Source organism: Macrobrachium rosenbergii, chromosome 34 (genome assembly GCF_040412425.1).
Source record: "Macrobrachium rosenbergii isolate ZJJX-2024 chromosome 34, ASM4041242v1, whole genome shotgun sequence".
Classification (NCBI taxonomy): domain Eukaryota; kingdom Metazoa; phylum Arthropoda; class Malacostraca; order Decapoda; family Palaemonidae; genus Macrobrachium; species Macrobrachium rosenbergii.
The window spans coordinates 6936325-6962967 of NC_089774.1; the positions used below are offsets into that span (position 1 = coordinate 6936325).

Genomic DNA, 26643 nt, shown 5'->3' on the forward strand with positions numbered 1-26643 from the left:
TTGAAAATATTTCTTCCTCTGACTTCAAAATATCTTCTCAAGTCATCATATCACCCCTTTTTCTCTCGGGAGATTTTCCAAGTTATATAAATCCACCTGTTTGTTTCTTCATTTCTAAAGGATTACAGGGGATTAATCTCATGTGGCTGGTCTGTTGTTCAAGAAATATTTAATTTAGATTTTCAGATTAATTCCAGGATTTTTTTCTGGATTTCCCTAGTGTGTAAATCCTCTTTTTTTATTTCAGGAGGATTACAATTTATTAATCTCCAGGGCTGGGATATGATTCAAGAAACAGTTTGACTGCATTGTTGCAGGAGAATTTTCGGAAGGATTTCAATGGGATTTGTTAGGATTTCAGTGATAATACATTAGGATTTCAGTGAAATATATTTGGATTTCAGTGAAAATGTTTGGATTTCAGTGAAATATATTTGGATTTCAGTGAAATACATTAGGATTTCAGTGAAATATATTTGGATTTCAGTGAAATGCATTAGGATTTCAGTGAAATACATTAGAGTTTCAGTAAAATATAGTAGGATTTCAGTGAAATACATTGGAACTTAAGCGAAATATATAAGGGTTTCAGTAAAGTATATATAAATTTCTATATAGATATATTTCTATTCAGGATATATTTCCTATCCATGATAAATATTCCAAAAACTAATGGACAGAATTCAGTTAAATCTGACCTGATTAGAGTCCAAATATTATCCTGGTAATGATCTCGGGATTTATATCAATGACTATCAATACCGCGTTTTGGGGTTGGGTGTGGATTTAGGGAGGGGTTAATTAAATTTTGAGGTTGATCTGATGGTAAATCCAGGATTTTGTTTTGGCGATTTCAGTGTAATTCTATGGATGAGTTGGTTTAAAGATTAGATAGGGACCTTTTTTGAAAGGTTTCATTGCTAATATCCCTTATATAATGTTATCACAGTTATGTCCTGAACTTTAGCACGTAGGCTAAATGGAGAGAGAGAGAGAGAGAGAGAGAGAGAGAGAGAGAGAGAGAGAGAGAGAGAGATATTTGGTAAGTCCTGGCAAAAGAGGTCGATTTTCTTCTCTTGCTCAGAACTTGCGTAAAAGGTAAATTTCTCTCTCTCTCTCTCTCTCTCTCTCTCTCTCTCTCTCTCTCTCTCTCTCTCTCTCTAAAAACCCGAATACTTTCACTACCTTGAATGCATTGAAACATTGGCGACTGCTACACTGGATTTGAATCTGGAATCTGATCACTAGTTTTTCCTGTCTTGTGACAACAGCAGACTCTCTCTCTCTCTCTCTCTCTCTCTCTCTCTCTCTCTCTCTCTCTCTCTCTCTCTCTGCTACTTAGCCTACGTGCTAAAGTCCAGGACATAACTGTGATAACATTACATAAGGGATATTAGCAATAAAAAATTCAAAAAAGGCCCCTATCTAATCTTTAAACTCATCCATATAATTACACTGAAATCGCCAAAACAAAATCCTGGATTTACCATCGGATCAACCTCAAAATTTAATTAAGCTCTCCCTAAATCCACGCCCAGCTCCAAAACGCAGTACTGATAGTCATTGATATAAATCCCGAGATCATTATTAGGATAATATTTGGAATCTAATCAGGTCAGATTTAACCGAAAGCTGTCCATTAGTTTTTGGAATATTTATCATGGATAGGAAATGTATCCTGAATAGAAATGTATCTGTATAGAAATTTATATATATTTCACTGAAATCCTAATATATTTCACTCAAGTTCCAATATATTTTACTGAAATCCTAATGTGTTTCACTGAAATCCTAATATATTCACTAAAATCCTAATACATTTCACTGAAATCCTTATGTACTTTCACTGAAATCCTAATATATTTTACTGGAATCCTAACATACCCCAATGAAATCCCTCTGAAAATTCTCCTGCAACAATGCAGTCGAACTCTCTCTCTCTCTCTCTCTCTCTCTCTCTCTCTCTCTCTCTCTATTGCCTCACTGGACCTTGGTTCTTGAAAAACTTTGACTATATAAATCCATGTAACTGCATTCTTCTTCAACTGCTTCTATCCTCACACTACCAGGCTATGGAATTCTCTTCCATTTTCTGCTGTTTTTATATACCTGTGTTTCTGTTCATCTAGTGGCTAGGTTACCCACCTCTCCAACGAGAAAAGCTGGGTTCGATTCCCGGCCCAGGAACAACGATTTGGGCGCCGTCCGCCAAAATTGAACGAGTAAATTGGGTATTTGGTATTTAGTCGATTGTGGGCATGGGGCTAGCAACCTCATCCCAGGAGGGTTGTTTAGTGCAGTAAGGTTTAAATGCCCCCTAGTTAAGTTTAAATACCCTTTAGCTAAGTGTAAATACCCTTTAGCTAACAGTCAGAGACAGTCAAAATTATAACCTTTCTTTAGCTTGCTGTGGTTGTAATAATAATAATAATAATAATATGCCCAAAAAGGTACAGTTGTCAGACCACATCCAGGTACGACATTGCAACACGTGACCTGAGAGCAACAGTTATGTAAACAAAGTGGCCCCCAAGGACCGCAAGATGAGCCCCGATACCTATGATGGCCGATGGAGTTCCTAACGGACTCCGCCCCAAATCTTCACACGTTTGCAAGACGCGGGGGGGGGGGGAGGACTTACCTTTCCAGGAACGGCCCCCCGTCTCTCTCTCTCTCTCTCTCTCTCTCTCTCTCTCTCTCTCTAAAAGTGACGCGAGTCGAAACCCCTTTCCCTTTTTCTCTCATCCAGTGCGTTCCTGTTAGTTCCTCAACCTCTTCTTCAGTCTCGGCGCCGTAGGACTCGCGAGGTCACCCCTGGCACAGATTCTTACTCTTCTTCTTCTTCTTCTCCTCTACGTCAGCTCGGAGTCGAAAGCCTCTGGATACTGTGAGCGAGACGTGATCTAACTCGCGAACGAAAACATCCCTCACAGAAATCTTGTTTCAGTGCTTTGCGGGTCGTTTGACGGTGCGTGCTCCTTCCAGTGCCTTCGTCACATTCTGACGTGGAATGAGTTTTTGTTTGGTGAAACTTGATTGAAATCGCTTGTGAAAGTCTTGAAATAAAGGTAGAAAGATGCGGTCGAAGAAAGACGAGGAGAATGCAGGCAAGGACGAAAGGGAAGTGGAGGTAAGGTGTGATGATTATGTTTTTGTTCGTTTTGTTACGTAGCTGCTGCTGGTGGTGACTATTCCTGCAAGCTGTAATTATGACTAAGCTAAGTGGTCATTGAAATAGGTCTCTCTCTCTCTCTCTCTCTCTCTCTCTGAGAAGGTCCTACGCAATTTTAAAAGGCAAAGCCCTCTCTCTCTCTCTCTCTCTGAGAAGGTCTCTCTCTCTCTCTCTCTCTCTCTCTCTCTCTCTCTCTCTCTCAGAGAAGGTTCTGTTTGATTTTAAAAAGTAAATTCTCTCTCTCTCTCTCTCTCTCTCTCTCTCTCTCTCTCTCTCTCTCTCTCTCTCTCTCAGAGAAGGTTCTGTTTGATTTTAAAAAGTAAATTCTCTCTCTCTCTCTCTCTCTCTCTCTCTCTCTCTCTCTCTCTCTCTCTCTATGAGAAGGTCCTTTGATTTTAAAAGTTAAGAAGGTCAAAATTTTCTCTCTCTCTCTCTCTCTCTCTCTCTCTCTCTCTCCCCAATCCTACTTAATATTGAAAGCCTAACGAGCAACAAATCCAACCCAACACGTAGCATTCACTGTCAGCGTCTCAGAACAAGAAAGGGACCTGTCAAGAATTGATAACATAACACAACATGACACAAACACCTGATGCTATATACCCGCCCGAGTCGCACCCACCCAAAGGCAGCGCTTCTTTTTTTTTTTTTTCCTTTTACTATTTTTTATTGCTTGCTAGAGCTTTTACTTTTCAGCCGCTCCCTGTGGCCTCTCCGAACCGTTGCATGTCGAAGTTTAACCTTGAATTGTTGTTAAGTAGTCTACTTTCATTTGAGAGTTGCTGCTTTTTATGGTCGGTCCTGCTAAGGTAGAGTTTGGTAGTAGGACCAGTTTCTTTAAGAACTGCTGTGATGATAAAAAAATAAATAAATAAATAAATAAAAATAATAATAATAATAATTTCCGCAGAATCATGAGCAAGTTGAAGGAAAAAACGCCATGATATTTTTTTGTAATAGTAAATTTAATTTTCATGGGGTCATTATCAGTAAAATTGAAAAATCCACTTTAAAAATTAATTTTTAATTGATCCGGAAGGAATGTAATTTGTAAAAAGATAATTCCACATAATGATAATTCCTTGTCAAAACTAACTTGCAGAAATGCTTCCCTAACCTCATTAATGCGTCTTAATCGTCTATTCAAGCTTTCGTTTCGAATGTCAGGTCTATTCCTACCGTATGAAGTAGGCCTACGACTAGATTTGGTATCCATAAGTCGTATCTCTCTGATACCACTGAGCTAAAATAAAAAAAAAAAAACAAATAGAAAGACTTCCAATTTGATTTTGTCTTGTTATTCGTCACGTTTTGTTTTGCTTATTGATTTTGTCTTGTTATTCATCACGTTTTGTTTGACTTATTTTGTCTATCAGATGCACTGAGGCCTCTGGTTGCACTTGATTAACCTGATACAAATTCAGGACACGAATGATTCGTATCATGATAGTCATGCATCCAATATTCACTGCTTTTCTTGTGGCTTCTAACTCGGCCCTTGCCCACGCAATCATTCAGTGGCAGGTATGGACCTTGGAAAGGTCCCAGCTGACTACCATGCAACCCTTTTCTTCATGGTTTATCATTAGGCACTTGTAGCCCAGAGCCCTCTGTATTTGATGTAGGCAAGTTCATAAACTCAGCTTCTGAGGCAAAACTTGTCTCTGTAATTTTTGACGCAGTTCCTCTTGAATCTGGTTGAGTTGAAGGCACTGTGGTTCTGTATACCAAAGCACTAAGCCTGTCAGTTGTCTAAGAATATGTAATATCTTGACCTTGTCACCTACTGAATATGAATATTGGTGTTTTGCCCAAAAGTCTAATGTAAATATGCTCTCCTGGCTGGATACAAATTGACCATCGCTTGTTAATTCCCTAGAGTTTTTCGTTCTTGGAGACGAATTATCCACGTAGCACAGATTATACTACGGTACTGTGACTTAAGAAAATGCCATTGGTTGCTGGTAGTACTTATTCCCTCGTGTACTCTAAAGAGACTGTCATCCTTCTAACTATCATTGTACGTCTATATTCTATGTCTGCCAAAGTATTAAAAACCTTTATTCAGATCAACACGCCAAGAACCCTTTGGAGAACTTCTATATCCTACTGTTTTAAGTCATCTCTTCAGAACAGCAGAGAAGTATTAGCTAAGAGCTGTTGAAACCTAAAAGACATTCGACAGAATCTGGCAAAAGGATCTATTAGCCAGATTTCTGCCAAAGGCTTTATACCTCACTGGAAATTGGTACCTAGATTTTGACTCTTTGTGACTTTCTATCGCTAACTTGACCTCCTTTTTAGATTTCAAGCTATCATCTGTCCTTGACAGCCTTAAATTGCCTATTATACACCTCTTGTCACCGAGCTAACGATCGGGATGTCTGTAGGAAAGTTACTACAGTTAAGTGAGAGACCTCATTTGCATACAGAGTAGGAACCCATGCTTGGCCCAAGTCCAACTCAAGTCTGACTAAAATGGCACCTCTGTAAAAGGTGGATTCTCTCTCAGGTTTTTTTTTTTTTTTTTCAATTTACAGTATGTCGTATTTTACACTGCCCCCCCCCTCCCCCGCCGCCATCAAGGAACCTTGTCATAGCACCCGGCAAGCCATCATATCCCTTATGTGATACAGGCTGTTCTTGAATTCATGAAAATACATCTAATGACAAACCTCATTGGGACCCATGTAGCAGTGGGCTATTTAGTGACTTATTGCCTCTCACAACACACTCCTAAGGTCTGTTGACAGGTATTTTAAAAATAGGTAACACGCCCTTATTGTGATGGTACCAATTGAGTAAGAGACAGTCAAATAATGAAGCTGTCTAACTTCTCCAACTATTACATAAGGGTCTTTGCGGCGTCCCTAAGGCACCTAGCTGCAACCCCTTTCATTCCTTTTACTGTACCTCCATTCATATTCTCTTTCTTCCATCTTACTGTCCAACCTCTCCTAACAATTGATTCATAGTGCAACTGCTTTGAGGTTTTCCTCCTGTTACACCTTTCAGACCTCTTACTCTCAAATTCCGTTTCAGCGCTGAATGACCTCATAGGTCCCAATGCTTGGCATGTATGCCTAAAACTATAAATCAATCAATCAGTCAATCTCGTCGCTGTCTCAAGCCTCAGGTGACTGAAAGTGGCCCCAGTGCTTGCCTTTGTGACCTGAATTTCATAATTTATGTATTCACAGTCGAATTATTTATCTTTTTATATATTATCTGTATTATTCTGTACTATTTTCAGCACATTGGCCTTCTGTCACGTGAAAAATGTCTTGATAAATCGTTAATTAATGTTAGTAAATGTCTGCTCCATAAGAACAATAATAATAAAAATCATGAGAATAATTGAGTTATGCCTGAAGTCTCCTGCCCTCCCCCGTTTTCTATGCCGTAGTCCGGGTTCTTTTAAGGTCACGCCATCGCCCTGTCACTGGTATTTGCCCTAGCACCCGAAATGGGCGAGAGAATGTTTGCTTTAGACGTCCCAATAATTCTCATAGTCACCCGAGAGAGAGAGAGAGAGAGAGAGAGAGAGAGAGAGAGAGAGAGAGAGCTGTTGCTGGCATACACCTCCTTCACTCTCAATTTCCGTTTCAGCGCTGAATGACCTCATAGGTACCAGTGCTTTGGCCTTTAAATTGTATGTTAAACTCAGTAAGCTGGCCGACCAATGTGTGTAAGGTGACATAATGCCATTCAATACATCGATCCACTTATCAGTTGGTGAACGAGGGAAGAAGTTGCAGAAACTAGTGGGTTATAATAGTTTAGAATTGGCCACAAAAGTAGTTTTATTCAACAAAATAACTATCCTTCTTTTGCTAACGTTCTCAGGAAATTGCAAACGATGCTTTCAAGGAGATGAATAATTAATCGTTCAAGAATCTGGCATTCTTACGTTCTGGACATCTTGACAAATTCGTAAAACTGGTTCATGTGAACATTTTCGACGATCTAGTTCGCCTTTCTAAACTGGTTTGATCGTGGCCACTTTCTCAGATATGGAAGTTAGCAGTCGGAAATACTGGTATTTATAACTTTCACCCTCGTCAGCAAGGCAAAACAAATTGTTTACCCCAACAAGTTCAGTTGTTTAGAATAGTTTATCACCAAAGGGAATTAATATACTGTCTTACAGGCACATTCGTTTTTCTTGAAATATCCAGTCTTAAATTCCTTATATTTAAGTCATTTCACTTCAGGAATGGTTTACAGCGAAAGGGAATTTATACATATTTGTTTATCAATCCTGCATTGCATTTGAAAATCTATCATACACATATATATATATAATAATATAAATATGTAATTCTTTAATCAATTTTATTTTTTCCCATTTTTATATTTCTTATTTGTGTTATTTAGTATCTAAATCTTCAATATTATTATTTTATCATTATTTTTAATGGGGAGGGGGCACGTACCCAGGTCCCCCCCCCGATCCGCTAGTAGCATAGGCCTATGCACGGAATAAGTATAGGACCCAACACACTACCTTGAGGCACTCCTCTCCTTAATGTTCCACGAGATAATATATGAGTTTCCAGTCATTCATTCAGCAATTAATATCTTTCATTTCTTCCCCATTCAGGAATTAATGTTTTTCATTTCTTCCCCATTCAGCAATTAACATTTTTCCATTTCTTCCCCATTCAGCAATTAATATTTTTCCTTTTCTTCCCCAAACAGAAAATTCCTTACCCGAAGTCTGTGTTCTTCATCATTGGGAACGAGTTGTGTGAGAGGTTTTCCTACTATGGGATGAAAAGTGAGTAGATTGGGGTATTAATTATTGTTTGTGGCTGTCAATATACACTTTTAAGGGTGTATTTTGTTTATTTATTAATGCATTTCTTTGCTTATCACAGTTATATGCCCTTATTTGAGGAAGATATCAATTACATTGACATTTTAAACAAGCACAATTCATTCTTTTAAAATTATTAAACTTTCGAAATTAGCACAGTTCATTCTTCATTAGTAACAGAATGGTAGGTACTTAGTTTTATCACAATCAGCCCATTATTTTATTAATTTGCAACTAGATTTCAGAGATTATTTAACTATTGAAGGTAATATTGAGTCTGATCAGTGCTTGGATGGGGTACCATCAAATAAATTTCGAGTTGCCTTTAACACAAGCTCATGTAACCATCACAAATTGTGGCAGACTTTAGGAGTCTGGCGTGAGCAGCATTGAGCCAATTTTATTATGATTTTGACTCAGACTAATAGAGGGCAGTAGTGATGTTTCTGTTATTCTTATTTATAGTTTGTAAACCATTATGTAGATGGCGTCTAAACGTTGCCTTCATCATCCTTGCTTTCTGATGATTATTGCAAGAGAAGGAAAAGAGCCTTTAAAATGGCTGACAGGTAAAGGAGATAAATTATATTTTTCAATTTGCAGTTTAAAAGCTTCTTTACTAATAGGTTGCTTGCCTAGCTATTTTAAGTTAATAGAATGTATCTTGTCATGTTGGAATTACATGAGATGTATTGAAAAGTAAAGAAATGTACACAGTGTTGGTCAAAATAAATGAATAAGAATGCAGAATAGAGGGTTAATTTGTAATGATAATTTTTTGTGAGGTTCAGGCAAATTATGCTTTAATTTCAGTCAGATATGTTTACTTAATACACTGCAACATATTGCCCTGTATCTAGCAGTAACCTCGTCGCGAGACCAAGCCAAGGTTTGAGGACATTTGATCCTAACCTAACCTCCCAAACCTTAGACACTGGGTGTTACTGAAATGCCATTGCTTTTAGTATCCTTGAATCGGCCCCAACTTTACCAAGTTTAGTGCAGATCCTAATGTAACCGATGGATAAAACAAAATGGGCACAATAGACTAGTCAGGAGGGTTGGAAATGGATATTGCAACGTAATCAGATCATAGGTATATGCTAGTCAATACATATTGATAGTAACAATGATAAATTTTTAAAGCATGAAATGTAGCATACCAGATCCTCACCTGGTTAAGATGGCTTTACTCTCTGTGGCTTCCAGTCTAACCAAATTTAAAGCACTGTAAAAATCATAGAATAAAATGCAAGGATCCAAACCTAACATTTCCTAACCTAACGTATGACTTATGGGCCTTACTTGGCCAAGATGGCCTTGCACTACCCCCACCTAACCAAACCTTGAGCACTATAAAAGTCATAGATTAAAATATAGGGAGGCATTCTAATCTAACTAACGTTACTTTATCAAACCTAGCCTAACTTAACCTAACCTATGACACTTGGTCCTTTTTTGGCGGGATAACCCCCCGCCCCTTTGGTTGAAATCCAACCTAACCAGACCCAGTGCACCCTAAACGTCGTAGAATAAAATACTGCACAGTACTGGGTTGCTTCCAAACCTAACCTAGGATGTTGGGTACTGACCTGGTCAGGATTGTTTGCCCCTAACCCCCCACCTCTGGCCCCAACCTAATCATACCTAGAATGCTGTAAAAGTAAAAAAAAAAAACAGGGATGTATCCTAGCCTAACCTAGGGTGCAGGTCCTAACTCTGTCAAGGTTGAAGCCCCAGAAATTCTAGACTTTATGGTAAAGACTCGCCATTTATGCCTTATGCAAAAGATAGATTGATTTCAGTTTGTCCATTGATTCATCTTTCTTTCCAGCTATATTGACGTTGTACCTGAAGTACCAACTGTTGTTTAGTGAAGACAACGCTACAGTCATCTACCATGTCTGGGCTATGATGTGCTATTTCACCCCACTTTGGGTGCAATCATTGCGGATACTTTGCTTGGACGTTTCAGGTATGAATAACTTAATCTTGTGCAAAAGCAATTTTTTAAAAGAAATTTCTCCAGAGAGGACACTAATTTTTAAGCAACTTGGTGGCAAAAATCAGCAGATTCACTTTCACTAGCTGAGTGATAATGTATAAGGAGAAGTAAATTAAATGGTTGGCATTTAATGTGAATTTCACTCCCAGTTGCTAGACTAGTCTTGTTGTGCTTGATTCATAATTTTCTCTCATTTTATAATGTTAGCGGGATAAACGATAAATCTGGAGATAGTTTTTGGTTTGGCTTTCAAGTATTTTTTATTAGTTATGGTTCCTGTCGTGTGTTTTCAGACATTATGTAAACTTAAATGTAATGTATGATGTGAAAGTTTGTGAAGAACATTACTAGATTTGCATCCTTAAAAAGTTTAATATAGCTTTCCCTATTATTTGTCATGTTGTGGTTTAGTGATTGTATTGCAACCCACTGGCAACAGGGTTCGCTGTTCTTTACCAGAAGATTATTGGGTTCGTTATTCTTTACATGGGAATAATCGGGTTCGCTGTTCTAGACATGAACACTTTGGTACCAGACATTTGATCCCCAAGGGGCTAGTACTAAACAAGGCAAAATACATTGGACCCCCAGGGGCGAGTACTAAATGGTGAAACAGTGTAGATGAATCCCTGCTTTGCCGTGTTTAGTACTAGCCCTCATGTGGAATTGGAGTTCAGACCGGAAAGGGTTGGCCATTCTTTGCATGGGATTATTGGATTCGCTGTTCTTGACATGGAGATGTTGGGTTTGCTAATCTTGACATGATCCCTCTGTTGTTTTACATGAACCATGTTTAGCCCTGTTTGTGCCTTATTCCTTTAATAATGTTGTAGTTACATTGAAGAAGTTTGACAGCAATGAAACATATTTAAATCTCAAATGAATATTGTACAGTACTAATACAACCATTATTTCCACAGAACAATATTCTACATCTCGATCATATATGTCATCGGCAATGCTGTGCTGTCGCTCTCTGCAATTTCACCGTTCTTTCCAAGTTTAGAGCCAAAAATGTAAGGTGGTCAGTTCGTTACTAGCTTTTACTGTGAGTTTAAAAGAAGTTTAATGATGGCATGGAATATTTCTCTTGACAGTATCTAATTAAACTGAGATATTTCAAAAGGCATTAAAGTATTGCAAAATTTACTAGCTCTTACTATGTGTTTAAAATTAGTTTATTGACACCACTGAGCATTCCTCACGGCAACTTCTAATGAAACTGAAATAGCATTTCAAAAGATATTGCAAAATTTACTATTTATTCGTTGTTTCTTACACAGAGGAGTGGCCATGACAGGACTCTTCCTCATCGCTCTCGGAACGGGTGGGATAAAACCCTGCGTCTCTGCTTTCGGAGGAGACCAGTTTGTTCTTCCTCAGCAGGAGAAAGAACTTACAAGATTCTTCTCAATCTTCTACTTCAGGTAAATAATGGACAATTATAAAATTTTAAAATAATAGTAATAAATCCAGTTGCTCGTAACATTTCTGCGTTATTTTTACTATATCCATTTGAAGCTAGTGTAATTGAACTGATGAAAACAGAATTGTGGATTGGTGTGATTGTTTTAAATATGAGGCCTGAAAACTTAGACTGCAGATGATGGTGATGTGTAATTGTATATAAATCTGGTACTGTTCTTGCTAATAGACATGAAAAGTATAACATGTTCTTGGTAGACATTTGTTGGTACTGCAGTTTGAACAAGATGCTGGTTGAGATTATTTTAACTTTGGAGTCATTCAAATTTGATTGAATTCTGGAAATAGACTTTATTAACTTTTTGGACAAGTTCTAGTCATATCATTTAGTGAGCGTTTAATTCATCCATACGCTAATGCCTTTATTTTGGATAATCTCTTTTCTTTGAAACTTGTTTTTGACAGAGTTCGAATTGGTAAATTGTTTCCTCAGCAGTTAGTTTTTGATTAGAAGTCAAGTCCATCTTATATCCCAGCATTCCAGCTTTTGAATATTACGTTGTAATATTTGGAGTACTCCATCTTCAGTCTCCCATCTTGGATGGATTGAATCAAAAGCAATTGAACCACCTTGCTCTCTCTGTCTATGGGTACTGTTTTGGCCACATCCAGTGGGCGTAAAGAGAGAATCTCTCCTCCTTGCCAAGTTATAGAATTCCTTTCCTTTCTTACCTCTGTTTTCCCTAACTTAGACAATATTCCATTATTCAAGAGGCAATTCAACTACATGGTTAATCCCCCATCCTTATTTTTCCTTTCCCGTACAGTACTTTCTCATTTCCAGTGGCCCTTGGTTAGACAAGAGAATTGGGTTAGATGCCCCATCACCTTCTCCATTTAAATAAAATTCTGTAAATTCACATTTTCTCAGTGAAAAATTTAGTTACCAAAGTGTTCCTGCACTTTATTGCTGTTTACCAGTACAGTTGTTTACTTACACTTTACAGAAAGGTCTTTGCCAATCAAGGTGAACAAGTCTGTAACATGTGGGAAATTGTTTGTAGGTGCTTTGATTTATTACTGATGCCTTCATTGCATTTTGTCCCATCATATTTTTATCAACTTCTGTCACTGTGCCAAATTTATACATCATCTCAAGAGTATCTTCAAAGGTTCATTCCAGAATAAAAGGTGAGCCTTATAGCTGTCCCCTAACCAAGGTGTCCAGATATTTGATCAAACTTCGACTTCCACATACCATTTAAGAATCACTCCTGGTCAGCCTGAACGTATAAACTATTTCGTGATGATACAAAATTTATGTAACTGGTAAATGTCCTTTCTGTTTCAGTATTAACACTGGGTCTTTCGTCTCCACCTACACCACTCCGCTTTTGCGAGACGACGTCAAGTGCTTTGGGCAGGATTGCTACGCTCTTGCTTTTGGTGTACCTGCTGTATTGATGGTGGTTGCCCTTGGTGAGTATGATAGTTTTATTCTGTTGCTTTGAAATTGTTTAACCAGACCACAGTTGTGACAAGGTTACGAAAGTTTAACAGTTAGATGGGGAGAGACCAAAGGAATTGCACATATGATAAAAATGCTGAAAGCAGTGAGGTGGGAAGCCATATTGTATTGTTGTAATCGAATTCCTTGATTAAGTTAAGAATTTCAATAAGCTGACATGAAGAAATATAGTTGAATGAACTATATTTGAATGATCAAACTACTGTCCATAGTTTACAGTTTGAGAACGCTGAGTTTATCAGCGAAGTAAGATTTATGATTCTGTGGTCTTGTTAAACGTAGACAATCTGTAAAGATTACTGTGTCATACGTTGTACAGTTGATTAAGGGAAGTAAGGCACCATTTTTTGTACTTGAAGATTGTTAAAGCACTGTTTGTTTATATCAAATTGTTGTGAAACGAGGATAAATTACCACAGTAATATTTGGCAGTTTGGTTCCTGATTGGATCTAAATATTACATCAAGAAACCTGCTGGGAGTAATGTTTTAGTGGAAGTCTCGTCCACGATTTCGGTAAGTGCGCGCGCGGGAAACAAAGTACGTAGTGCTGTTTTGGTAGTCATGGTAAGGTGTGTGGCAATAGTTTCTTTTTAAGGTTTTGTTCGGGTACAACTGAACTGCATTATAAAGGGGCAGTGCTTCTGATAACAGGTTTAGTCACTGTCCAATCCTTTTGACCCTGTAGTTTCATAATGCTTGTTATTACTAAAAACATGCGTACTTGGTATGCTGAGACAATCCTGCTAACGCTGAATAGAACTGTAGTTACGAGAACGATAAAGGGACCGTTTCTATATTTGTCCTCAAAAATACAGGCACTGCAGTATTTAGTATGTATACCAGTAGTATTTCAGTCTAACAGTCCCTAGTTTGTATACAAGCTACAAATAAAAACTAACATAGGATTAAGCATCACTAAAGGTTTTCTTGAATTAAAATGTGCTAATTATGGTATTTCTAGTTCCAATAATTGTGCAAAATTTTATAAACACTTGAAGATTAATTTATAAGTTTTACATTAAATAGTGTACTTTGCACTTAATTGGTTTTTATAAAGGTAAATGACAAAGCAGTCTACCGTATTCCTTTACACGTACCTCGACACATGAATATCCAAACCTTATAAGCCATCTTTTATAAAGAGTAATGTTTTATCTTACATTGCATGATTTAAAGCTAAGCTACCCAGTTTAGGAATACTGTAGTCTTTTATTATAATGATTATTATTACAGCAGATATTCATCTTGAGAATATCTCATTGAATGTATTATTATTATTATTATTATTATTATTATTATTATTATTCAGTAACAGCACACCGTCATGGGATTTATACATATATTAACACCACTGTTGCAAGTATGGTTGCACAATTTGATTCTTTTGGTAGCATGTTTACTGTACAGCACAAACTAATATTTCTGTGTTATATTTTACCCCCATAGTTTTCACATTAATGCATGTCACTCGCCTCGCCGTGATTGCAAGGGTTTGGTTTAAGGTAAAGCACCGGTATTTTCTTTACACTTCCAGTGGTCTTCCTGCTTGGGTACCTCTTTAAGTACTACAAGATCGTTCCTCCATGTGGGAGCGTCATTACCGATGTCGGCAGAGTCGTTTCGGTAGGTGGTGGGGGTTGTAAATCACAAGTTATTGTAGTTGTAGTTTGATATAACTTACCCGGGCAGAACGGTGAAGCATCTTCTTCTTAGAAATTGGAATTAATGTACTGTATTAGTTCATTGAGAATATTTCTCTTATTTTATTAATTAAGTCTCTTAGTATGTCAGTACTTTATTGGTGTGAAATTCAATTTAAAATATGATCTCTTTAGGAGATGTCAGGCATTACCCAACTGGGGCATATCACTTTGATATGAAGGAATGACGGGCTAAGTATTTGCTCAGATGACAATCTTGTTTTTAGGGGAAAGGGTTCTAGTTCTCTCACTCTGCTCAAAATGAAACTTCAGCCTCAAACTGATATTTCTGCTTTCGGCAAGAGGAGAGGGGAAGGACCTCTTTAGTAAGCTGAATATTTACTACTTAACTGTGAAATGGTTTTTCAATGTCACCTGTTTAACCAGCATTCACACCTTCTTTGGCCACTGTTGGATCAGTAAGCACCATCAAAATACTTTAATGTACTGTATAGTGAAAATTTCAACTTCTACTCCCAATATGGTCAAATAGATTGCATAATATAAATCATTAGCATCATGTTATTCCTTCATTTGGAGTTGCATTTTTAGGTAATATGTATATTCAATTTTCATTGTAAAGAAGCTTATTACTAATCGGAACTGCGGTTGTAAATTTCCATGTTTTTTCTTATGTTTAAGTATTTAACAATAAATTCCTTGTAGAATGATTTTCAGTATAATCATTTACTATACAGTAACTTATGCAGTCATTCAGTGTCAGTTTTACCATCCTGACGAGTGTATCTCAAGCAATCTTTTGAGAAAAGTTATTTATGTTTTAGTCATTCAACTGATTTGTTTTTACTTCCCCAGCATTGAATGCAGAAATCATTTTCTATTGTGTGATTCCAGCACGCCTTGAAAATGAAGAGAAAGACCCAGAAAACGAGGGAACACTGGTTAGACCACGCTGACGACAAGTTCAGCAAAGAATTGATCGCGGATGTCAAAGTTCTTCTCAAGGTTCTCCTCATGTACATTCCACTGCCAATTTTCTGGGCTTTATTTGATCAACAGGTTCGTGGAGAGAATTTGTTTCAACCTCGAAGTTTCTGTTACATGAAATTTAGTGAATTTTTGGATAAATAAGTTGAAAGGGTTGCTGTTGTTTCATAGTGCAAGTGTGAGGTTTTCCTCCTGTTACACCTTAAAGATCTTTTTACTCTCAATTTCCCTTTCGGCACTGAATGACCTCACAGGTCCCAGCACTTGGCCTCTGCCTAAATTTTATATTCAGTTCCATTCCAGTGTGTTTGGTAAAATAAATTGTAATTTCCTAAATATCAATTTAGTATTTTACAAAATGTTGTTGGTTTCAGAATTGTTCAAGGTGTCAAGATTCAGGGACGACTTGCATTGCATAGCATGTTATTTTAATGTTTTGGTTGAGGTGCCTGGTTGCTACGACTCGACTCCCGTAGTAAATTTGATGTTCTATATTTCATGAGAAGTTTTTATACTGTATTTGATTTCCCTCTCTTTTGCATTTCAGGGATCCCGTTGGACATTCCAGGCTACGCGCATGAACGGAGAAATAGGCGGCTTTACAATTAAACCAGATCAGATGCAGGTGAAAATTTTAAACGACGACTTACATGAGTTTGTGTGATGTAATTTCATTTTTTCAGTGTAAATTGATAGCTCAGGAATCAAACCTCTTATTTTAGTTGGGCATTACTGTTCAGAGCGGAACTGCATAGCTTAGATTTAGCTGAGGTTGTTCATGAAAGAGAAAATGTTATTCCAAGTTGTTATTCAGGCTAAAGTATAAGTTGTGGGTTTGTTGTGGAAGAGTAATTTGTTGAAAAACAAACATCTTCTCAACAAATCTGTACTTTCTTGGCTTTGATTTGGGACTCATTCACAAATAGGCTAAAGACAAAGTACAGTCACATTTGTTTGTTTTGGCAATATGTAGTTTCATAAGAAATTGTTCGTGCTTGTGAACTAGTTTTATATCAGTTACATATAAAATGCTAATTGTTTATTAAAAAGGAAAGGAATTGGGGAATTTAACCCCAATATCTGTCAAATTTAGTTGTCATTAAAAGACATGAATTACTTTCAAGCTTCTGTTAGTTCCAAGATACAATCAACCCTTGCCTATTCGTGGTTCTGGATTCACGGCTTCACTTATTCTCGGATTTCTGTGGTACATATACTGTACAGTATACAGTTCATGTTATTCGCGGAAAAGTCACTTATTCACGGTATTTTTCATAGAGAAATATTCACAAATTACTGTATTTTCATATTTTCTCGAATAAATGCACTTTTTGTGGCAAAACTATTAAAATGTTCACTTATAAGCATTTTTAGAGTGTTTTAAGTATTCACAGATTTTAGCTATTCACGGGGATAGTGGTACGGATCCCCCACAGATACCTGGGGTCAACTGTACAATGTTTAATGTACTGTTTTTTTCATTGGTAGGTCATGTAATTATATACAGAACATAGTGTTTAAGATACATTTATCTGTCAAGTGTAAAAGGCTTGTTTCTCACGTATAATGTTTTTACGTTTTCAGGTCGTAAACCCTGTCTTGATTTTGATACTGATCCCCATATTTGATTCGTTCATATATCCTATGCTTGGCAAGTGTAACCTACTGAAGAGACAACTGCCTAGGATGTTCGTTGGAGGTCTTTTAGCTGGCGTCGCCTTCGTGGTGTCGGGCATGTTGGAGCTTAAGCTTGAGGTAAATATTCAAGTGGTTAGTTAGTTCAAATCAGTAGTTATTAGAAGCCACTAAAAAGTTTCATGTAATTGAATCATTGCATTTTAGTTTTTTGATTTTGCAAAGTTTAGCATTAAGCCTCTGTTCGTCGTTTCAGAGCACGTATCCGGTTCCTGTTGGACGAGGCGAAGCGAGACTGTCGTTCATTAACACCTTGCCTTGTGATGTTACCTTCTCACCTGGATGGGATGAAAGTGTAGCCCTTGCTAGTATGGAACAAAAGGTAGGTGAATTGTTGTGTCAAGGTCAAGTTAGATATCTTCAGGATGTCAATGAAATTGTACCATTAGAAAATAGTTTATCCAAACTGATGGATTGCATTTGTAGACTTGCACAACTGGCTTAAAAAATACTTATCTGTTATTATTATAAAGTGGTTTAATGAGCATCTTAAGAGTTCACCTGGAGAGTGAGAGTAATAGTGTCTACAGTGATGAAGGTGCTGTATTTATGAAGGTACTGTATATTCAGAATGAATAACATACATTGCCACTGGCTTGTCACCAGTATTATGTAGTTTCTCCTCTTCAGTTAGAAAAGTTCCCCAGATAAAAGCCGCTACCATATTCGGTGGATAATAAGCCTTGAGTTCAATATAAATATGAGAAATAAGTTTAAGAAATAATTTTATTGAATATAAAAGATTATTGTGCAAATGAAATATTGCATACATATATATAATTAAGAACGTGCAAACGTTTTAGATATATAAAAAAAATAGTTATTGTGATGCAAATGTAAAAGGAAATCTCGAAATTGAGCACTATGCAATGTAGCAATGCTTGTTTTCATGAACTGGTAACTTGCCTGTATGTTTCTATATCTTAAGATGTTCTGTTTGGGCCGTTTTAAATGTTATACTGCTTCCTGGGGAGTTTAGGAGTGCAAGCATAGATTTTTCTTCATTAAAAGAGTAAGTTGACTTGATCGCAATCTTGAAAGTAGCTGTTCTAGCTTGTAGCAATCTCAAAGTTAAGTAGGTTAAGGGAAGTTACACCTTTATATCTTGGTAAACCTTTTACAGACTGTGGTGACTTTTTTCACTGGTGAAAATCTACAAGTAAATTTTATAAGTTTTTTTTTTGTCTTTTCAGAAATATGAAAGTGTGCCCCTGGATAAACCAGATAGTATTTTGAATGATCTTCATGTCAGAATTTCGTTTGACAAAGCGGCCTGCGGAGAGGTGACCGAATATGACGAAGGTCCTATTATCGTTCAAGTTGTGGACAAGACGGTTAGTTGTTTGCATGTCTTCAGAGAGGAAAATATAAAGTTCTCTTGACTGTTGTTGTATGATGTATTTGAAAGATATCCAATATTAGAAAATGTTAGTTGTTATTGTGTGGAAATACGTTGGTGCTGAAAGTATGTGCGTGTGTATGTGTGTGTGTTAGAAATGTCTTAATTCCTTGAAGAAGTATTATACAATATACTAAATGTTAGCAAAAAATTAAAATGTGTGTGTATGTGTTTATGTTTGGAAATATTTGAAGTTCTTGATTAAGAAATACAATATGCTACATGCAAAAAAAAAAAAAAACGATAATTTAATCTTACCAAAGTTATTAGTTCATTAATTTTAGATTCTTTTCTAGGCGTTTACTGCAATGATAACTGCTAGTGAGCATAAGGCGGTGATAGTCAATGTGAACCCACCGGATGAATATGAGAAACCATCAGCGGGAAACCCAAGTGTTAGGTAAGGGTTCATTATTGATAGCAACTGTCCTGTTATATTTAAATGTATTGTTGATCCCTTTGAGTTTTGAATAATTGAAATTTTAAAATTCATGATGGGTTTATGGGTAGTGGACATCACAATAGTATCCTTTTCCCTGTAAGATCAAGTCAGATTTTCAAGAGTTTTGACAAAATTAAGCTCTCTAGTTCAGACCAATCTGTCATGGCAGCCCAGGGAGGTTTAGGCTAAAAAACCATGATGCCATGTTTAAAACAATTAGGAGGAATTTATTTTATATGAAAGTTAATTATGAAATTTGAATGATGGCAATAAGATACATTACGCAAATGGAATTAAACAATTCATAGCACTGGACGTAACCTTTGAATAATGAAATAAAATATTATTTAGAGAGATTTGGCACAAGAGCTGCCATATCTCTGAAAAGCAAAGTCAGTTCAATTTAGATGGGTCTAAAAACCTATCAGGCTGCTTGAAAACACTTGTCAGTAAGGCCAAAGTCTTTACAAGGCAAAGGTTTGTCGATACTTGAAAATGTTAATTGTTATAACCTTAAAGAATGTCTTTAATGTTATAACCTTAAAGAATGTCTTTAAAAGTAAAGTTTCGACAAGTAAAAGCTAAGCTTTTTTTTCTTTTCAGAATGCTGTTCAACTTGGACTCCAGCATACCCTTCAATTCTTCAGTGCTCTTGAAGCTGCAGGAGGACTCGCAGTCTTACAACTTCTACGTCCACGACTCCGATCAAGGCCGTATATCAGGCACCAAGTTCCAAACTATTGAGCCTGGGACGTAAGTCAACTGAAATAATGTTATGTTACTCTTTATTTTGGATTAACTGCATTCAAGTCTTCACAGTTGATGTCGTACGTTGATACTTACTCTACGATATCTGCAAGTTTTTTTGAGTCGTACGAAAATGCTGCTACGGTTATTTCCTGAGTGGTGTAAGTAATTTGTGCTTTCAGGAAATGGTTGTAATAGTGTTAAGAGTATTATGGTGAATTGAATGTGTTTCTAACATTATTTCTCTTCTGTTTATCAGGTATAGTGTTTTTCTGCCGACTACCAAACTTGGCGAGCATGAAAAAGATCCTGTCGGAGAAATTATTGTTAAATTTGGAGGCGTCTACAATTTCTTGGTTGAGAAGCCCTTAGAAAAAGGGGGAAATACTGTGAGTACAACAGTTATAGAGTCATCTGTTAGAGTTTGCCCCTAAGCTATCACAGGGCTAGTTAGTAGTGTCCGATTCTCTAACATAAAAGAACTATAAATCCACAACTTATAAACAAAAATTACAGGACACAAGTCATTTAAGCTATTAAGAAATGTCATGCATGATAAACATCTTTGGGAAATAGTGCTTTGACGAAAGCTGATGGTTTGAGGTTGCTTGGTTTGAAATATATACATATAAATATTTTTTTTACAGACTGTGACTGTATACAAAATAACTGAAGAGAATTCAGTCCATATGCTCTGGCTGATCCCACAATATTTGATCATCACGATATCGGAAGTCATGTTCTCCATCACTGGTTTGGAGTTTTCCTTTACACAGGTAAGGTTCAACGTTTTTGAGTCGAGTGTTTTGGATTTTTATTACAGCAGAAGGGATTTTATGTCCGTTCAGTATAGGATAGTAGAATTTATCTCATGGGTTCTCGGACTTTTTATGAATAGAATTGATGCCTGTTGGCAATGTAAATTTGTAGGCGGTACCTGTATTAACTGGAAAGTAACAGAAAAGTAAAAAAGAAGTGATGTTTAAAAGAATTTTATTATGAGAAATTGTTTTCTGCAATATATATCCTATAATATTACTGAAATTTTACTAGCAAAGTCGGCTGTACTTGTAAATAAACATTCGAAAGTGCCTACATCCATGAATCTAGTTTGCAGCATTGATGCTTTAAGTACAGTCATGTAAATGGATTGTGCAAGTGTTTTTTTTCCACTTTCATTTGAAATCTTCAAGAGCTACAAATTGGTTAAAGTGAGCTTTTATGTTAGTGTTAAAATTCAAATAATTCATAAAAATTTACAGTAAGGCCAATTATTATTGTTATGATTATTGTAATCCTTGAAAAGAATTTTATTTTTTGAGGTTGTTCAGTGGATTTTTTCATAGAAATGTCACTTGATTTTTATACATTACGGATGGTATTTAATGTTTTTTTTATTTTTTTATTTTATTTTAAATGGATAAAAACTTTATAGTAACATTTACTTTTCCAACAGTAATTTTACCAGTAATTTTATACTGTTTTATTTAATATTTTCGTTTCATTTAATATGAAGAGTGGCCCCTAGAGGATAAATATGTGAGAAATTGAATAATTTTTATGGTAAAGATTCGACCTGATTGTGTCTTCACAGGCACCTGCTACAATGAAGTCTGTCCTCCAAGCTGCTTGGCTTTTAACTACAGCCTTCGGTAACTTGATAGTTGTGGTTATTGCAGAGGCCAAGTTTGTTAAGAGTCAGGTAAGTTTTCAGTGTTTGTATAGGACTGGTGTTTCTGCTATTTTGAATTTACTACAGTTATTTTATAACATGCTTCTTCATGTGCCTCTTATGCAGCAAAGGGTATGATGCATTATATATTTTTATAACAATATAATTATTCTTAGGTAAGGAAACCTCGTGCCCAATTATGACAAAAACACAGTAAGGAAAATCAAACTTAATTACCAGTTAAAAAACATGTCGAGTAAAATGGCACACACAGTTTCATTATTGTTTATAATCACCATCATGGATGATAAGGAAATGCACATTTACAAATGTATCATTTATTAAATAAATCAGTTACCACAGTCACAAAGGATAGATCAACATAATTAAAACCTAAAAACAATGAAAATTCATTGGCGATATGCAAGAGTCATTTTCTCTCTTTAAGAACGTTTCATGCATACTATCTGTGGCCACCTTTCCACTGAAGTTCTACATTCTGTACAGGCACACAACAGAATTTTTGTATCAGTACAGTATTGTTAAAGTTTTCACTACTATATACATTTGTTTTTATAAATATACCAGTTAGTGAGGTTTCCTGTTGTAGTAGTAGGAGAATTAAGTTTTTATTTTGTGACTGTCATCAGAGATATCTAGTACTGGATATAGAAAGAGGCCCAAACTCTACGTTGGTTCAAGAGTTATTGAGGTTTTTTCCTGTTTTAGTAGGTCTTAATTCCGAGTTTTTATTTTGTGACCTTCATCAGAGATATCTTGTACTATTAAATAGAAAGAGGCCCAAACTCTATGTTGTACCTGCAAACAGCATAAACAAAAGTTAGGTAGGCAGATAATTTTGAAGCCAATGCTAGGAACAGTCAGTCATGTTTTCTTTTTAAACTGGTAATAGTATTTATTTATGGAACAATTTATATTCAGATAAGTATCTATGGAACAAACATTAATATGCATATAAACATTTATGAAAAGTATTCACCGTACATTAATGAACAATCTTTTGAATTATGGGCATAAATGGAATTGTAGATCGAAAGAAAGCAGCCTAAATGGTAAGTATTAAGCCATGATAAAAAACCGTAAGTTCCAGCAGTGACTTTGTTCTTACATGAATAGAAAAACCTTTGCCATTTAAGTAGAGTACATCTTTTGTGTGTAGCTGAAAAGAGCTGTATGAACAAAGTTACAAAGATAGCAGTAGGGTGGCCCTAGTGTGTGAGTTGGGAAACTGCTAGTTGGCCCTCACTTTCTTCTGACCTTGCTGTGAGAGGTGGTGTGTGTGCTGCCAGCCTCATCCTTTCCCTTGGATGAATGCAGTTTCTGTAGCTGAACTAACATCCTTTCTTTCTTTTGTTTTTCTGTTTGTACTTTTCTCAATTGCTGTATCTTTTTCCCACCTCACATGGAGGAAGCATTAAGCAGTGTAGAGATACGAGGGAGGTAACCTTGGGGCTCCTTGCCTGTTCTTGTCCGTATGGGAAAGGAAAATGGTCCTTTTTTCTGCTATTTTCAATTATGTTATTAGAACCCTTTCAAGAGTGCTTATCTTGCTTGAGGTTTAACTCATTCCCACTTAAAATATTTTGACATTTTTCATCCAAAAGTATAGTAGACTTATCTTCTTGGGTTGATGATGATGATGGTGTTCCTACAGCAGCACCATCTCTTGTAAAATAACAGTCGTTCAAGTCTCTTGAGATGTCATCCCGTGACCATCTTAAAGTTTGGCCTAAGCTCATTGTTCCAGGCAACCCTTCATTTACCATCTTTTTAGATATTTTTGTGGGTGGTAGTTCCTGTTGATAATGATGGATAACGTGTCTGTGAAGCTCATGGCTTGCTGTCTGTGGCTACTTTCGAGGAGCATGAATAATTAAACTGTTTAAAGTGGGCCTTCTTGCTGATCTTCCTGACAAGCCTACTACACTCTCTTTATTAGTGCTTTCTCCTGTGAGTTTGGGTCGAGGGACAGCAAGTGTTTTACATAAGAGGAAAAGAAGGTTTGGTTCGTCTTTCTCGTCATCATTGTACTCATAGTCTCGTTGTTCATTATCGTCCTCTTGAAACTCGTCCCCATTGCAGACAGGTGGAGGACGGGACAACCCCTGTGCTCTTGTCAGAAGTCTAAATGGCTCACTTGTGCCAAAGCAAACTTAGGCAGAAGATCTCCAAGGCATCCCTTGTCATGTAGACTTTTCTTGCAAGGCAAGAGAGGCAGAGGAAACGCTAGCATGAGAACAGGATCGCCAGTTCCTCCTTACTTTTCATTTAGGCATTAACTATTGAGGCTTTGCTAAGGGAGGAGGAATGACGAGAGTGGTGTTTACGAAACTCACTTCTAGGCAGACCAGAAGAGTCTGTGTGTGTGACAAGTGAATGTACTTATATGACTGGAAAATGTTTTTCTTACCTTGATGAGAATGGGAGCTTGTTTGTATAGATGCTGACCATGTACCAAGCAGAGTAAGTAATGCATATATAATTTTCATTTCAGTCTATGGAGTTCTTCCTCTTTGCTGGACTAATGTTTGTTGACATGGTCATTTTTGCTGCCCTGGCCTTCAATTACAAGTACGTGGACGAAGTGAAGGAAGAGAGCGGGAACGCGAACAAGGGCGAAGACGACAACAAACCTCCTGTTGCGGCTGGCAAAGAAAATGACGGATTCTGTGACGACGAAACAAAGTTGTAACAGCCGCAGTGTTTTCGTGAAATTCAGTGTTGCAAGTCAAATTATTACACTTGAAATTCTCTCATTTAATTTCTGTGATTATATGATTTGTAATGATCGTTTACCCAGATTAGTCGTAATTTAAGAACTACTTTTATTTCCCAATTAAGGTATTTTCTGCTTTTAGAAAAAAAAAGACTATGTATTCAGAATCCTTATTGCAGAACTATCCACAGTTACAGAGAATACAGACTGTACAAGTTTACTTGAAAAATTTTTATTTTTATAAAAAAATGCATGTGCTATGTGTCCTTTTGGTTTAACCTGAATACATAAAAATTCTCAATTGTTATTTTTCTTTCCCTTACAACCATGCTTCATAAACAAAAGTAACTCCACTTTAAAGTACATAAATTTCCTGAACTTTATCCCATAACCTTACAGCCTGACAAACAAATGCAATAATTACAAAACATTCTTCACTACCTGTAAAAGTTAAAAATTTGTTCATTGCAAACCCAGTTGTCATAAATAGCCTCCTCCTGTGCAATGCCTATATTCACAGCACCAACTTTCTGTAAATCTTGAAGGACAAAATCCCACAATACTTAACGCCCAAACTAGTCAACCTCATCTTCAAGGCATTTTTCTTCGGTGAAACCGTTGGACGTGGATAAATCCTGAGTTACTCTGCCAGGATTTCAGAAGTATCTTATTGATGTGCTGTTCATTTTACTCAAATATTCTTTATATTAATGGTGATTAATACTTTGTTTTAGGGTTTGCCTTTCATGCCAGTGGTGTCGTTAGTCACAAGGTGTTCCTTTTGAGTACATATTCTTCTGTATCTGCCTTTTGTTACTGCGGTCCTGAGATCCCTAAAGTAGTAATTTGCATTAACTATTTTCAATCCCAGTAATTTTTTTATACTGTGCAGTTATTTTTCTTGCCTGTTTCACAGTAATGGGTTAACTTTGGCTGTTTTCTGTTCTGTCATTTGCAGTGATTCCATTACATATAGTGAGTCAGTACGAATTTTGGCTTACTCTTTATACAGTACTGAAATCCCCATCACTCGTATATTTGTGGGGAATTTCAGCAGTGTCTGTTCATTAAACCTCACCATATTTGTGAGTGTTTACAGTCGGGTGCTTGCAGCTGCTTTACCTTTTGTAAATAAGTTTCAGCAATTAAGGGACAACAGTATTCCCCACAGATGTGGTGTTCAGCGTGTGTGCAAAGTTCACAAACGAGGGCATACATGCATCATATTTTTTTAAGAAAAATGCCAAAGTTACCTCCATTGGATAAGGCTTCTGTGCCTGTGATATAACTCTTCCTTGATCTAAAAGTGTCCAAGTAGGAAGAGCAAGATTTTTTCTGACGACTTGACTACCACTTCTAGAACAGATTTCACTGCATCTGTGACTGCCATAACCATGGTCTATGGCTTATGCTGCCTACTCGTGTTCCAGCTTCACGCATCCCGATACGTTCCTCCTGTGCCTCTATGCCTTCAATTTAGTTTCCGAGTGCTGTAGATTGCTGTTTGTGAACCATTTAAGGAAAGGGTATATTAAGTGCTTAAGGCTCAGCTCGTGGCCAAAGTGTTTTGTCTATGAATGAGTTGATGCAACCCCATCTACAACAAAAACTCCTGGATTGCCTCCTTCCTTCACCACCTGCTGTGACCACCATAACTACCACCATAATTTGCTTTTGTCTTCACCTTCTGTTCCTGAGCCTCATTTGGAAGATATTCCCCTCTCTGTTGACTAATCTCCTGCAGTCCTCGAACAGTAGAGTTTGGGTCGAAGTCCATCCACTAAAAGTTTACTGAAATGGTACCTTAAGGTATCTTCTCTCAAGTCCGGTAGCAGGAAGACAAGGTCTGAGCCTTCTCACCATGCTGTCCAGTCTGTTGTCTGGGACCATCAGCAGCCTTGAGTACAAGACTGCTCTCACTTTCACTATGTGAAGTTCAGTTTCAAATTGAGTTGTTGCTCTTCCAGACACTACAGCAGGAGCACCTCTTCTGAGTCTTCTCCAAAACAATGCAGGTTTCTTCATGCAAAAGCATCCATAATTTCCAACCTCTCAGCACCCCTGATCTCTTAAGCGATGCACTTGAGTGATGGGTGATGGGTACGCAAGGTTCCAGGTAACATATATGCAGAACTAATAATATAATCTGACTGCTGGAAAAAAGATTGCAGTGTCTGTGATGTTCGAAAAACACTAATGTGAGCATATAAATGATAGGTTTGTATGAAAACACCAATTTTGAAATACAAAATTCAGTTTTTTGTTAAGCACTGCTCATAAAAGCTGCGCAGTTTCTGCATAATCTATTTTCACAACTAATATCTGATGTTAATGTTCCTGGCATTTATGATG

General features: G+C 36.9%; 1 protein-coding gene and 1 long non-coding RNA gene across 2 annotated transcripts in view; one reads left to right on the plus strand and one right to left on the minus strand.

Moving 5' to 3' along the window:
• LOC136856134 (solute carrier family 15 member 2-like) overlaps positions 1-24592 on the plus strand; it is a 45286-nt gene extending 20694 nt beyond the window's left edge. Inside the window, 18 exon segments of the mRNA XM_067133787.1 lie at positions 7874-7952; positions 9826-9924; positions 9927-9966; positions 10917-11012; positions 11280-11423; positions 12773-12900; positions 13382-13464; positions 15507-15671; positions 16147-16224; positions 17184-17354; positions 17491-17616; positions 18488-18628; positions 18990-19093; positions 19739-19888; positions 20142-20271; positions 20530-20658; positions 21477-21584; positions 24070-24592. Coding sequence (XP_066989888.1) covers positions 7874-7952; positions 9826-9924; positions 9927-9966; positions 10917-11012; positions 11280-11423; positions 12773-12900; positions 13382-13464; positions 15507-15671; positions 16147-16224; positions 17184-17354; positions 17491-17616; positions 18488-18628; positions 18990-19093; positions 19739-19888; positions 20142-20271; positions 20530-20658; positions 21477-21584; positions 24070-24267 — 2169 coding nt within the window. The 3' untranslated portion in view covers positions 24268-24592.
• LOC136856137 (uncharacterized) lies at positions 21877-24122 on the minus strand. Its single transcript, XR_010858250.1, has 2 exons — positions 23986-24122; positions 21877-22373 (listed from the first exon to the last, which is right to left on the minus strand). It is a non-coding gene; the product is annotated as an uncharacterized lncRNA (long non-coding RNA).
• Positions 24593-26643: the final 2051 nt, after the last annotated feature.